Raw genomic sequence first — 15,518 nt, 5'->3', positions numbered from 1 at the left:
GTTGGATAGTTGTTTGTCGGATTGGCCCCCAATCCTTTGCCGTTGTTCTGTCTTATTTTCTGTTTGCTTTACTTTATTTCTTGTTGGAAATAATAAATAATTATGTAATCCCAATCCCTTGCCGTTGTTCTGTTTGATTTTCTATTTACTCTACTTTGTTTTTGTTGAAGGTGTCGTTGTTCTGTCTGATTTTCTATTTATTCTACTTTGTTCTTTGTTGAAAGTAATAAATGAATATGAAGTTAATGTTAATAATAAATAGGTTTTAATATGAAAAAGAATGCTCTTTGGATCTCTGTGAATACCTATGCGGACCTTATGAGGAGTATTGATGACATGACCTTGTGAAATATGGACAAAAGACATGAAACCAAAGAATGGACTATTGAGACAAGTTATGATTATGAGAATATGAAGAATAATGACATGATATACTTGATGAAATCTTGTAATAAGTTAAATGTTGAGTTAATGAAATGATGAATGTGTGACATGCATCATATGCATATATTACTCCAGGTGTGCCGCTGAGGCCGCATACCAGTGATGTAACTTGCTAACGAGGTGTACCTTAGGGTCACCAGTGATGTAACTTGCTAACGAGGTGTACCTTGGGGTCACCAGTGATGTAACTTGCTAACAAGGTGTACCTTAGGGTCACCAGTGATGTAACCAGGTGTACCTTAGGGTCACCAGTGATGTAACCAGGTGTACCTTTGAGTCACCAGTGATGATATGTGAAACTTCCTTATGGCGCCACATGCATGCATTTATGAGTCGAGTTCATGAAATCATTGCATGATAAATGAGTATATATGTGATATTGATGATGTATGTGTATTGTTTATATGTGACTTATATTTATTGTGTGTGTGTGGGTGCTATCTAATCTTTATTTCTGCACCTAAAACTGAGTGAGATGTTTCTCACTCCCTTGTTGTTTTTGTATATGTTTTAAATTATGTTGCAGATGATCAGCATCATGGGGATGTTGGTGATGAGGCTTAAGGCTTCAATGGGGCATGCTCTGATAGGATGTGACATCGGGCATAGCTAGGCTTGTTTTTTTGGGATGTTATTATTTTAAAAGCTTTAATTTTCTCTTCTTATGTAATTTTGAACGTTCTTGAGAAAAGACCAAAATGTACATCCTTGTTATACTATTTTATTATATGATTTTAAAGTTATAAATTAATTCCTAACTAGGAGGCACTGCCACCTTTGCTGGAATTAATCTATATTTTCCTTTATACGATTTCTTGAGTTTTAATACTTATATGTTGACTTTTTATGATTGATGAGTTACGAATGTGAATCTTCTACCTTATAATATTTGAAACAATTGTTTTATACATGAAAGATGTTATTAAACTATGAAAGATTTTATTTACTCAAAAAGAAAAAGAAATTTTTCTTTACATTTATTGCGTATTGATGTTGGGGTAGAGGGTGTCACATAAGGTTACATACATCTACCATCCTCTAAATCGCACTAGGAAGGAGCTTCATGTGATAGGTCACACTTTGTGACAATCATGAATAGAATAACCATGAAAGGAAACTTACTTGAGCCATAAAACAGTACAAGAAAATGCAAAAGAAAATGCAAGTGAGAGAAAATGCACCAAACCAGTAACAACTCACAGGTCAGTAATTAGAGGATAAAACAGAGAACAAGAAAACCTCATAATGGTTGTTTAAAGGCAGAAAAGAAAGATGCACACTGGAGTACAAACTATCTCCAATGCCATGCAGCAACATAACAGGGCTTTCAAAAGAACCGTTCAATATCAATATAAAAATCACTACAACAATAGACGCATCCCACTAGATGAATATGAAATTCACTACCATTCTACAAATTTTATTAGCACTGACGAGTTATCAAACTATTACCTCTGTTTCAATTTCTTCAAAGCAAATGCACAATATTTGGCCCCGTTCCTGTCAAGCGTCGCCCAAAACCCATAATCACCATTCACCATCAATCAATAAGCAATAGATCAATAGAAAAAGAAACCCTAATTTTTCATTTGGGTTGAACAAATTGTAATGCATCATGAACCAAAAAAATACCTAGTACAGGCGAACAACGCTAAACAAGTAGACGTTGCAAATGTTGCCTTCGATGACAAACTCGCGCAAGAATGCCAACACGTTTTGGGAGAGCTCCTTTAGGAGCGTTTGTGAATTTGAAACTCGCACAAGAGCAGCGTTCCTTAAAGTGGGTTGTCGTGAAGAGAAGAGCCTGCGAGAGGGTTGAGAGAGAACGTGTCTGCGAAAGAGTTGAGAGAGAATGCGCAATCTGTTGAGAGCTTGCTTCTTGCGTGTAAGCGTGGTAAACCCTAAGCATGGTAAATCGCTTCTACATCAGTCACCAACACGAACGATGTAGTATACTTTTCGAATTTGAATTCTACATCGGTCACTATTAAAACTGATGTAAAATACTTCATATTTACATCGTTTCGTTACATAACTAATGTAAAAATGCTTACATTTTCTATTTAATTACAAAAATGCCACCGTGTTCTTCTTTTACATCGATTTTACTTAAACCGATGTAGATATGGCATTGTTGAATAGTATTTTTGTAGTAGTGCATAAGGAGTTCCTCAAGAGATTTTCATTTTCTCTGGATGGTGTCGGAAAAGATTGGTTGTCGGAAAAGATTTGTTGTATCTACAACCAAAACCTATCTCCACATGGAATGATATAAAGAGAATGTTCCTAAAAAAATGGTAAGCATAAAAAGTGGAGTCATATTAATCCCATCAAGTGGACATTTATCTCATTTGAGAGCTAATAAAATTATCAACTATTGGAGAAAAAGATACACACTAGAAAGGGGGTTGAATAATGTTGATGGAGGAGGTTAGGAGGAGTGAATGTTGTTCTTCTCCTTAGCTCTCCTTATGCACGGATCTCCTTCAAGGAAATGGAATCCAACGAAAAGAGCACTTGATGGAGGATGATTCTCGGTCGGAATAGGCTTAAGCCTTGGATGGAAGATTCCAAGCTTAAGGAGCAAAGGATTCCTCACTTCAAAGAGAAGGAAAAGATGAACTCTCCTATGGCTTTTGATGTGAGAAATTTCGGTGACTCTCAAGAGAAAATGTAACACCCCAGCAACCCGCATGTGGATATTGTCCGCTTTGGCCGCAGCCCTCACGGTTTTGTTTCTGGCAATGGCACGCATGCCACCCTAAAACGCGTCCACACAAGGAAGGTATCTACACCCATATATATGGCATGTTTCGTTCTCCTTCCTAACCGATGTGGGACTTCACAATCCACCCCCCTCAAGGGAGTCTAGCGCCCTCGCTGGCACACCGGCCCGGGTCCTGGCTTTGATACCAAATGTAACAGCCCAACAACCCGCATGTGGATATTGTCCGCTTTGGCCGCAGCCCTCACGGTTTTGCTTCTGGCAATGGCACGCATTCCACCCCAAAACGCGTCCACACAAGGAAGGTATCCACACAAAATGGTGATTCACATACCCCTCAAGTAATTCATCATCTAGATCATCAAATAATATAACAATAACATTCATAAACTAATATAACAAACAACAGAATTATCAATTTAATATAATTTTAACGTAAACAGTAAAATCCCCAATTGTTCTAAAACCTAACTCACAGGCACTTTTCTACAATTTCGTTCTCCCTCACAGATCATCATTCTTACAAATTATTAGCATATCTATAATCCTCAACACATACAGAATCTAATGGGATCCTCAATTTCTCAAACAGAAATCATCCAATTTTTCACAACCTAACTTACAGGCACTTTTCTATGATTTCGTTCTCTCTCCAAGAGCATCATGTTTACAAGTTAAACATATATTCGTAATCCTAAATATATATAGAATCACATAAGATAATTAATTCTCCAAACAGAAATAATTATAAAATTATTCATAACCCTAAGGGATCTTCCTCTACCCAATTCCCTCATGTAACTCTACATATAAATAATCTCCTTTTCCCCCGTACCTGGATAAATAGGAACTCGGGCTGAACTTCCTCCTCTTTTTCCTTAAAAAGGATCGGAACTAAATCTGGGACAAAACCTCATCCTCTGAGTTCCTCTTGGGCTGAATAAGCTCTCCAATTTTATTAATCTCAAAAGTGTCTACAATGTATGATAAAGGAGGTATATATTGAACCGAAACTAGGGTTACTTGGCGCCATTGTGAAAGGCATCACATGTGGCGCCAATTTTGAATTCAAATTCAAAAATTTGAATTCAAAATTTGGCTCACATGTTCAAGTCCGGTCACACTAGTGCTAAGTTCATTTAGCTTTGATTTAATATGCATTTAGGGTTTCATTTTGAGTCATACATGTTCAGCCAAGGTGGCACCAAACATGTGACCTAAAATGCAACTTAAATGCATCCTAAATTAAACCTAGTTCACCCTAATTCATTAAAACTAGTAATCCTCCTTAAATCCTAATCTAATGACCTAAATACAATGGTCAAGGAAATACAATGAATAGGAAAAATTACAAGAATGAAAATGAGCCCAATATTGGGTACCAAAAGCCCAAAGGCCCATGAAGCCCAAAACTAGGCCCAACAAGCCTAAAACCTAAAATGCTACTCTATGTGGTCCAAAATACAAGACCAAAATATATGATACCTATACTAACATGATGTATACAAAACATATGAAAATAGCTATAACAAACTATGGCCCATGAAAAGTTCAACTTGGGCCTTCCCAGGCCCATAAGGCCCATTGGGCCCTGACTGGCCCAAACCTTCATGTCTAGCCAACGCCTCTTGGATCTTTGAGTATGTCACCTCTTGCACTCCAAAGCATGATTCCATCATCCCCTCCCTCTTGAAAAGGATTTGTCCTCAAATCTCGAGGATGAATGGAAGAAGAAAAATTAACACCTACATATAAAACATGCAAGGAATAAGAAGTAACATGGTAAGAGAAAAGATCATGGATCCTAAGAGGAGTCCTAGTATCTAACCTAACAAAGAAAGATAAAATATTAGACTCTCTAGAAATAGGCTCCTCTTCTAAGCATAACCTAGAAGTAAAACCTAAAAATGTAAGAACATTATGACTAAGACAATGAAAAGACTGATTTTTAAACACTACAATATCTTGCCTAAAGTACCCTAAATGGTAACCTAGGCTTTTCCTAAAATATAAAGAAAAAACTACTAGAAAACATCCTAAACAATTTTGGATTTGATTGTTTGCTAGATACTTATAATCATATAAACTATATTTGTCTTGTAGGAAAGGAATCATATTAAGTTCAAAAGAATAAGATCTTCCCATAGAAGCAAACATAGAATATAGATTATTACAAGTTGTATCTACCAAACAATGTAAACCAAAAATTGGGTGCTTTATTAAGACCACAAAAATACTTTCTCCCTTGTGCACCTCCAAGGAAGTAGTATAAGGAGTAAAACTAAAAATAGTCCTCTCCTTCTTCACTATATCCCGAAGTTGAGAATTCTTTGTTTGAAATTGATTTTGTTCCTCATTCGCAACTTTAAGATTAGTGGCAGCATTAGGATAAGAGTCAAGACTTTTATGAATAAAGAGAGTTCTTTTCAAGTCTTGTTTGGTCACAAAATAACTATCTTTTGTCACAAAGGTCTTAGTGGAGTCCCTTTTATCCACACTCTTTCCTTCTTTCTTTTCTTTGTTTCTTTTCTTTTTCATTTGCTTTTGATCCTCAAACACTTGGGGTGGTGTTAAAGGATTAAAAAAAATTTCCTTATTTTTATGAGTAAAGGATATTTTGTTAGTGAGGCCATCATGTATAGTTTGTTTATCAAATTTCCATGGCCTACCAAGCAAAATATGACAAGCTTCCATAGGGATCACATCACATAAAACTTTGTCTTTATAATTTCCTATAGAAAACTTGACCTTCACTTGTTGATTCACCTCCAATTCCTCACCTTCATTGAGCCAATGAAGTTTATAAGGGTGAGGGTGAGGAATGGTGATAAGTGCTAACTTGTTAACCAACCTTGTACTACAACAATTTGAACATGATCCACTATCAACAATGAGAGAAAAAGTTCTTTTAGAAACTAAACATCTTGTGTGAAAGATGTTCTCTCTTTGTGATAGTGAAGTGGGACAAGGTTGACTTCCAAGAAGCCTTTTGACCATAAGAAGATCACCATCAACAGGATATAGCTTTTCAATTTGAGGGTCTTCCTTACTAGTCTCACTATCACTTGAAGTGGTAGAACTAGATTCATCAAGGCTACTATAAATGTCTTGTCCTCTCAAAATCATGACCTTTTTAGTTGGACATTGAGAAGCTATATGGCCTCTCCCAAGACATTTAAAGCATTTGATGTCACTAGTTTTACTACTAGAAGTGACAACATTTTTATTTTTATCACTTTCATTTTCTTTTTCTTTTTCTTGACCCTTACTAGAGTTTTTAGAAGAGTCATATTGACCCTCCCTCTTGTAGTCATTCTTGATATAAGAGTTAGCTTGAGTTTTTCCTTTTAAAGAGTTTTTCCTTAAATTTTGTTGTTCTACCCTTATACAAAGTTGGACCAAATCATCAAGGTCCCTATAAGGGAGTAACTCAACTCTATCTCTTATGTCAAAATTTAGACCACTCAAAAACCTAGCAATGGTCAATCTTTCCTCTTCCCTTATGCCAGCCCTCATGAGATACAACTCCATCTAGTGTTCATCACGTTGGTTTCTATTTCCTTGAAGAAGATCCGTGCATAAGGAGAGCTAAGGAGAAGAACATTCATCACTCTTCCTTACCTTCTCCATCATTTTTGGTGAAAGGAATGGTCACTCAAGTGAAGGAAGTTTAGGAGAAGTTTTGGTCACTAATTTAGGTCAAGTTTTAAGGTCTTAATGTCCAAACTTTTCCTACTCTTTGTTGAGCAATGCTTGATCCTTGAGCAAGAATTTGAGGCCACTTCCAGCACAGGAAATTAATGAAAGAAAACTAGACAAGCAATAAAGCACAATTTGGAAAGCTTATACCAAAAGTAAAGAGTAATAGATGTATATGACAAGACACAAAGAAGTTCAACAAGTAAAACTGAAAATTAAGACTCCAAATAAAAGCTAGCACTCAGTTAGGAATGTTCCTAGATAGGTACTAGAGTAGATGAACAAAACAAAAAAAATTTGAAATCAATTGGATAAGTATAGCACAAGTAGTAGTCAAAACAATAACAAGGAATCAAGTGATTTTTATCAATACACACCTCTCGGCTTTTTCCTTTTAAATTGTTTTCTCTATTTTTTTTTATTCTTTCTTTTTCCAGTTTCAAGTTAAGAGTCCAGAGAGTATATTTGCCTTTTGTTTCAAATTTTTCTATGATTCCAAGCTATAGAAACCGAGACTACAAGTTAGCCAAAAATTAGGTCAAAATTCAAGTAAACTTGAGAAACTAGTGCACTAATCTTTAGGTTTTGATTTGGCTTCTTTATGAACTCTTTTCTTTTGATCTTTTGAACACTTTAGGCTCTGTTTTAACTCTGTTTTTCCAGCCTTAATGTATATATATTTTTAAAAAAAACTTGAATCCAAAGATAATGCACTAGAAGTACTTGAAATTTTGAATCATAAATGTTTTTGTAAGATTTTTTTTTCAATGGAAAGTGATTTGAAAACTTTAAGAACACAATGGAAACCTAACTCTAAGGAAACTTGCTAGGACTAATAGCAAATCATGAACACAATAAGGTAAAAGAAAAGCACATATAGGTAGGCACATATGAACAATGACCGAGAGCAAAATTAATGAACAATGAACTCAAAACAAAAATTAGATCAACATGCTATTCAAGGAATTTTATGACATAGAAAGACTACACACAAACTCTAAGACAAAACATGGATTAAAAACCAAAATCTAATGCAAATGCATGAAGTCCAATCACGGACACATACAAGAATGGAGAGACTCAAATTAAATCAAAACAAGCACAAGCTAATAGGTCCTAAACATGTGGATTGTGGAAGAAAATTCAAAAACAATCAACCAATGGATCTATGGAACAAAAAGTGATTCAAAACATATAGATCCGAAAATAAACTCAAACAAGACAAGAAGAACCACAAGAACACAAGAAGAACACGGACACAAAAAGGATGAAGCAAACTTATCTCCTTGAAGAACCTTGCTCTTGATACCAAAAATGATGGAGGAGGTTAGGAGGAGTGAATGTTGTTCTTCTCCTTAGCTCTCCTTATGCACGGATCTCCTTCAAGGAAATGGAAACCAACGAAAAGAGCACTTGATGGAGGATGATTCTCGGTTGGAATAGGCTTAAGCCTTGGATGGAAGCATCCAAGCTTAAGGAGCAAAGGATTCCTCACTTCAAAGAGAAGGAAAAGATGAACTCTCCTATGGCTTTTGATGTGAGAAATTTCGGTGACTCTCAAGAGAAAATTGGGCTGAATAAGCTCTCCAATTTTATTAATCTCAAAAGTGTCTACAATGTATGATAAAGGAGGTATATATTGAACCGAAACTAGGGTTACTTGGCGCCATTGTGAAAGGCATCACATGTGGCGCCAATTTTGAATTCAAATTCAAAAATTTGAATTCAAAATTTGGCTCACATGTTCAAGTCCGGTCACACTAGTGCTAAGTTCATTTAGCTTTGATTTAATATATATGCATTTAGGGTTGCATTTTGAGTCACACATGTTCAGCCAAGGTGGCACCAAACATGTGACCCAAAATGCAACTTAAATGCATCCTAAATTAAACCTAGTTCACCCTAATTCATTAAAACTAGTAATCCTCCTTAAATCCTAATCTAATGACCTAAATACAATGGTCAAGGAAATACAATGAATAGGAAAAATTACAAGAATGAAAATGAGCCCAATATTGGGTACCAAAAGCCCAAAGGCCCATGAAGCCCAAAACTAGGCCCAACAAGCCTAAAACCTAAAATGCTACTCTATGTGGTCCAAAATACAAGACCAAAATATATGATACCTATACTAACATGATGTATACAAAACATATGAAAATAGCTATAACAAACTATGGCCCATGAAAAGTTCAACTTGGGCCTTCCCAGGCCCATAAGGCCCATTGGGCCCTGACTGGCCCAAACCTTCATGTCTAGCCAACGCCTCTTGGATCTTTGAGTATGTCACCTCTTGCACTCCAAAGCATGATTCCATCAAATGTATATCAAAAACTTTCTCTTTTTCAATGAAGTAGTAAATGCTCTAACAGACGAAGTACTGGAGAATAATCAGATGAAGTGCTAGAATGAAATAGACGGAGTAGCACAAGTGATTTATATTGGTTTGTCTCTAACCCAAAGACTACGTTCAGTTCTCAATCCAACCAAATTGAGTACTACTATCTTGAACAAGATACAAGTATTCTTTAGAAGTCACTACTGGCTAAACACCAAGTATTTTTTCACCAAGCCTCTCCAGGCTTAAACTCAAGTATTCTTCACCCTAAGCCTCTCTAGGCTCAAGTCAAAGTATTCCTTACAAGCCACTTCTAGCTAAACACTAAGTATTCTTTCAACAAGTCCCTTAAAGCTTAACCACTAAGTATTCTTTCACACAAGTCTCTCCAAGCTCAACACTAAGTATTGTTTACACAAGTCTCTCCAGGCTCAATCCTTATAAATACAATTGATAAGAGTTACAAGAATAGCTTCGTTTCTTCTAGATGCGATGCTATACAAATTAAGCTCAAATATTCTATAAAGAAACCTATACAAGATTTGCTATGAAGATATTTTTTGTAGTACTTCAACTTGTATTTCTCACTTCGTGAGTTTTGCTCTGTGTGTTGCTTTTTATTATAAGCGCTTTCTTTTTATTTTGTTTCATATCTTTCACTCTTTTTTTAATGCTTCATCGTGTATCACTACTTCTTGGAGATTGAAGGTTTGACTCTTATATAGTAGCTTTGGAGAAGATGACCATTGTAGCAACGTTCAAAATTAAACGTTCATGTTTCTTCATATGTTGCTTCGTCTGTCTTCTTTGTTGATCATAGAGATTACCGTTGACGCATTTAATGTGAGCATTAAATGTTTATCAGTGATGCGTGTGTCTCTTATCTAATTCATGTAGCTACTTTTCCTTCTATTTTGAGTGTAGTAGAGTAGTGTTAATGTAAAGCAGTTGGAACTAGTGTAGAGTAGTCTTTTTTAGTGCCTTTTCTAGAATATCTGGGATTTTCTCTTTCTTTCTCGACGCAATGATTTAACATTTCCTTTTAAAAGCTTTTTTCATCTTTGAGGAATTTTTCCATTTGATTTATTATAAGGAATAAAGTATTAATGTTTCTTAAAGTATAATCTGACTCTTTAACGAGAAATAAATATAGCATTAATCCAAATCATGCACTTCGTCTGGTGTACTTTGTCTTACAGACAAAACATTACATCTACTTCGTCTGAAATAGTCTCTTTAAGAGAAAGTCATGGCTTCTCGTTGTTGTCATAAAAAGTGTTTTATAAAATTATAATCTGTTTAGAAAATTGTTTATTATCATAAAAACATATAAAACCTCAAGGGATTCAAGATTGTCTCTTGATTCTTCAAACTTCCTTTTGATCTTACATCAACAACTCTTATGTTTACCTCAAAACTTGATTTAATCATCTATTATACCTAAAATTACAAAGAACACAATAATTTTTAAACTGATAGTATGATTTTTACGTACTCACTAATTTGATCATATCCCAAGTTCTAGACATCATTTTCAAGTTATTCCAAAGTCATTAGTTAGCTAACATCTATGAGATTTTTATTTAGGCAAGCGCACCAAGTCACTGTAGTATATAAAAGAGTACGAGTTGTCAAATCTCACGGACTTGGAAGATATTTATAGTTTTGTTTGTCCTAGTAAAAGCTTGAAATAGAAAGATTCACAAATATTATAAACATGATTTTTTCATATTTCAATATTGGAAACTATTAAAAAGATGGCAAACAAAGCATTAGTAACACAGGAAGATAGTAGTATGAAAAGTTGTTGGGGTTGAATTTCACCAATTTCACCCTTATATTCTTCTAAGATCATCTATACGTGATTTTTATCATTCAATGTTATCGAAGGTCATTCCAAATCAATTCCTTGCATTTAGAAATTCTAAGGAGTTTAACTCAATAAATGATTTCTCTATTTATCAAATTAGAAACCTTGCATTAAGTTTAAGAACTTGTTCAACTAAGAACTCCAAATCTATTCCTAGTCTTCAGAGTTGTTCGTTGATTTGATTCAAAACCAAATTTAGAAAATGTTTTCCAACTAAAATCCAAATCAAAGATCAAAGATGAGTAATCAAGTCACATTAGCATTAAGAATATAATCAAAATCACCAACATTGAATAATAGATTATCATATATAAATCAAAAGGAGTACATAAGAGTTTGATGGATTGTTCAACCCCAACAAAAAGAAAAGTTAGCCACTTATGGTGATGAAAGCTAATCCAAAATACAGGGAGAAGGTGTAGAAGAAATAAAGAAAGATCCTAGAACCCCCGTTCCCAGGTGATTCTTGGACTCCTTGCTTGCTCTATAATTTTCGCTCAAGTCTTCGCGATTATCCTTTGTTTTTCTCCTCCCAAATCCTTATACATGTGCAGCAAAATAAAACAAAGTATGGAGGGGAGAGAGTAAACCACTCAACTCTTTCCAAACGGCTGAGCAGTTTGGAAAAATCTTCATGGTGAAGCAACTTCAATGACTGAGCCCTTTTGAATGTACTGAACCACTGGGAAACCAAAAATTTGCACCCCTTTGGAGCCAATCTACTTAGTCCTTTCAAAACGGTTGAGCGGTTTAACCTCTGCTTCAAATCTTGCTCTTTGCCTCTAAAAAGCTTAGCCTTTTAAAACGGCTCAACCCTTTGAAATTGCTTCAGCCTTTTTCCAAACACCTGAGGGGATTGGATTCTTTTGAGACTTTAGATCTTCATTGAATCCTACAAGACATAAACATGAGTTTAAGTAAAATTTCTATCAACTCTTTATTAACTAACTAATTAATACAATTCTTTTGAATTTTGTAATAGTTTAGGGATAAAACACAACTTTCTTTCAAAACTAGTTAAATAAGTATCAAAAGAGTTAAGTCATTTAGGTCAAATTGACACTTATCACATAACAATATTTTTTATAATTAATATTATTTAGTCATCTGTATTTTATTTTACTTTCTTTTGATTTTAATTTTTATTTAACAAAATATAAGTTCTTAGTCTAACAAAAATTAATATATTCTTTTAGATAAAATTGAAGTAAAAAAAGTAGAATAAATAAAAGTAAAACAAACAAAAATATAATAAAATAAAGGAGAAAACGAAATTAAAAATAAAAAAGGGAATAGTCTTAACAGGAAAGCGATCACTTCCTCTAATCAAAATTAAATGTCCAGGTATATACTTTATAAATAATGCATCACAAAATAAAAACATTCGAATATATGATGATCATGGAAGTTCATAATCACTATTTTGCTTACAACTTGCAAAAATTAAACTTGGAACAAGGTAGACATAAATATTTTATTTATTATATATCATACATGAAAAGCTAGCATCTACTCATGAATTATTAACCATCCTTCAAAGATTCGACATTAACATGTGTGTGCATGCATGTTGTCCGATCTCTTTCTCAAGCATCTCTAAAACATATTCTGGCACGCTCATCAGAACCGCTCTACCTTGTTCTCCATTAGAGTTGGTGTGTGGAGTAATGGCGCATGCTCCAAGCATATACCCCATGCCACCTTTGGCTACCACACCATTATACAAAGCATTGCCCCACCCAAAGTTCACATCTGTGAAACCAGCCTTTGTGTGATCTGTCACGCCAAAAGACCCTGACCTAGGAAAGCAAGCTCTTTCTTTATTTGCTACGAAGTCTACAACGGAGCGCACATAGTCTTCATTTGCTTTATACTTTGCCTTTTTCACTAGTTCCAAGGCATACCCTAAGGGATGGCTCAAAAGTTTTCCGACTGTGGTAACTTCCGACACAAGCACCATAGCATTGCCGTAAAAACCATCGGGCAATGGAGGGTTGAACCTACAATGTCCAAAACGTGCGTTCACAGGAATCAGCAAGTGGATCTCCTGATCAGGGTTTTGCAACTTTAATGCTGTTGTGTAGGAACGCCAAAGCCATGCGGTTAAGACCTCAAAGGATGTGGATTTGGTGGCAACGTGGTGAGGAAGAAGAGCACGAATAGAAGCAATCTCTTTGGGGCCAAAGAAGAAGGAACAGTATTTAGGTTCGTACATGCTTCTTGTATCGGGTGGTACTTCTTGGTATTCATCATGAGTGTATGTAACTCGTGGTGGGTGTCTTGCGCATAGCATCTCCCTATGCCACACAGGGAGAATAGAAGGATTTGGGCCACCACATGCTATTTCTGCCAAGGCCTTCAGGAATTGGCCAATTCCACTTGCATCACACATATTATGAATAAAGCGGAGAGCAAAGATGAAACCGCCACATTTTAGACGTGTAACCTGCCATTTATATTTGATAATTTGTTGTCAAACCTATACCGGCGCGGTGTTGAAGAATATTATTTCCTTATTTATTCTTATCCTATTGTTTATTTTTTATTGACTTTTTCTTTTTTTTAAGTAACATGATATTAATATTAAATAATGATTATCATAAAGGTCAGTATTCTAATTATAAATAATTTGATTAAGAAAATAAATAGTTATAATTTATGTCGATCAATGTTTGTTTCTACATGAAATAAATTTTATGAACATATATTTTAATAAAATAAATTATACTAACATTCCTAAAGTTCCAAAAAAATTGCATAAAAACTTCTTATTTTTTATATTCCTACAATAATTTTTCTTAATTATTTAAAAATATTACACTTAAGAGTATATGATATTAACTCCCTAATTATTTTAAAAAAATTACATTGTGACCTCTCCTCAAAGGAAATTATTATAAACATTAAAAAAAGTAAGGAGTGTGAATATAATTTTATAGAATTTCAAAAGATATGAATGTAATTTACTTGAATCAAAGTAAGATGAGTAAGATAACCTGAAGGTGCAAGATTGGACTGTCTATGATTCCATCTGAACCAGGAATGTTAAAAAGGATCTTGTCGAAACAAGGGAATGGGGGCAACAAATTGTCACCAAACTGCTCAATTGTGACATCTGCATCAGCCTCGACGAATATGACACCTTCTCCGTTGCAATCAACCATTAGTTTGCCATTAGGACTCTCCCTAAGCCTTCCTGCGAAGGGATAGTAAAACACAAGTGTTTTGGCGAGTGCTTGTCTAATGACTTGAACAGGGTCTTTCCCTGCCATTGAAGGTCGGTAACCATAGAAAAATACTAAAGGAATTTGTAAACGCAGGCAAAGTTGGTCATCTATGTCAGATAGCAGCTTAAGCTCACGGGGTGTGGGGGTAGCTGGGACTACTAGCTCCGGTGGCTTCGTACTTACTCTGAAATTTAGAGATGAAGTTTGTGGAACCATTTTGTGCGTGTTATATGCAAGAGAAGCAAAGGAAAGATGTGGATGTGCAATGCTTGAATTTTGGAGATTGCATTTATAGCAGAAGGAATCTACATAGCATACCCTACATGCAGCGCTCATGCCTCCATTTATTTGAACACAAGTAGTACCACATACCTAACATGCGATTATTTTTTAACTTCATCATTTTAAAATATATTTTATGAATAGCATCTTAATATTTTTTCTCTATGATAAATAGATTTTAGCTGTTATGTATAAATTAATTGACAAAATGATTTCCAGTGTTTTGAGAGCACCGATTAAAGAATCAATATATAATTATTGGATAAAAATATCAAAAAATATACAAATGTTTTTTTTTAATACAGACTTTTTACTTTTAATTCTTTAACTAATATTTTAGCATTTTTTCAAAAAAAATTGTCTCAGTTTAAAAATGAAAATAAATAAGGACTAAAATTTCACTATAAAAATTGACGAATAAAAAGGAATATAAAGAGTAACCTTTAATATATATATATATATATATATATATATATAGAGAGGTGGAGAGAGAAAGGATCCGTTTATTTCAGGAGTAAGTCTACTTATATTTATTTTGTTTCATATCTCATATTTTATATCAAATTTTAATAATCCAACTGTTGAATTTAATATTTTTAATACATAGATCAAGTCTGTAAGTTTTTTTTAAAAAACTAAAATCATTTAATACTTTATTTCATTAATTCAAATTAACGTAAAAATATTTTTATGATTATATATCAATTTGAATTAATGAAATGATGTATCAAATGGTTTCCAATTTTTTTAAGAATTTGCAAACTTTATCTATGCATTAAAAATTTTAAATTCAACGGTCGAAGCATTGAAAGTAGAACATGAATTATTGAATACAGTAGGTCCCTATATGTGTGTTATTTACATAAAATTTCAAATATGTATAATTAAGTATTTTATTTTGGTGGCAGCAATGGTGGTAATGGTGGTGGTGAT

General features: G+C 34.3%; 1 protein-coding gene across 1 annotated transcript; it reads right to left on the bottom strand.

The window, feature by feature from the left end:
- Positions 1 to 12,443: 12,443 nt before the first annotated feature.
- Positions 12,444 to 14,809, bottom strand: LOC109793251 (13-hydroxylupanine O-tigloyltransferase). Its single transcript, XM_020352710.2, has 2 exons — positions 14,073 to 14,809; positions 12,444 to 13,522 (listed from the first exon to the last, which is right to left on the bottom strand). Exons 1-2 carry the CDS (start codon positions 14,637 to 14,639, stop codon positions 12,611 to 12,613), a joined length of 1,479 nt encoding a protein of 492 aa, XP_020208299.2. The 5' UTR covers positions 14,640 to 14,809; the 3' UTR covers positions 12,444 to 12,610.
- Between the last annotated feature and the right edge of the window lie 709 nt (positions 14,810 to 15,518).

This window comes from Cajanus cajan, chromosome 5, assembly GCF_000230855.2.
Source record: "Cajanus cajan strain Asha chromosome 5, NIPB_CcT2T_4, whole genome shotgun sequence".
NCBI lineage: Eukaryota > Viridiplantae > Streptophyta > Magnoliopsida > Fabales > Fabaceae > Cajanus > Cajanus cajan.
This window is presented reverse-complemented; position numbering and strand designations above follow the sequence as displayed.

Excerpts from the sequence above, each read along its gene's own strand:
- LOC109793251 (XM_020352710.2), bottom strand. The coding sequence starts at position 14,639 with ATGAGCGCTGCATGTAGGGTATGCTATGTAGATTCCTTCTGCTATAAA. Across the intron at positions 13,523-14,072 it reads GTCCAATCTTGCACCTTCAG|GTTACACGTCTAAAATGTGG; the intron begins GTTATCTTACTC and ends TATAAATGGCAG.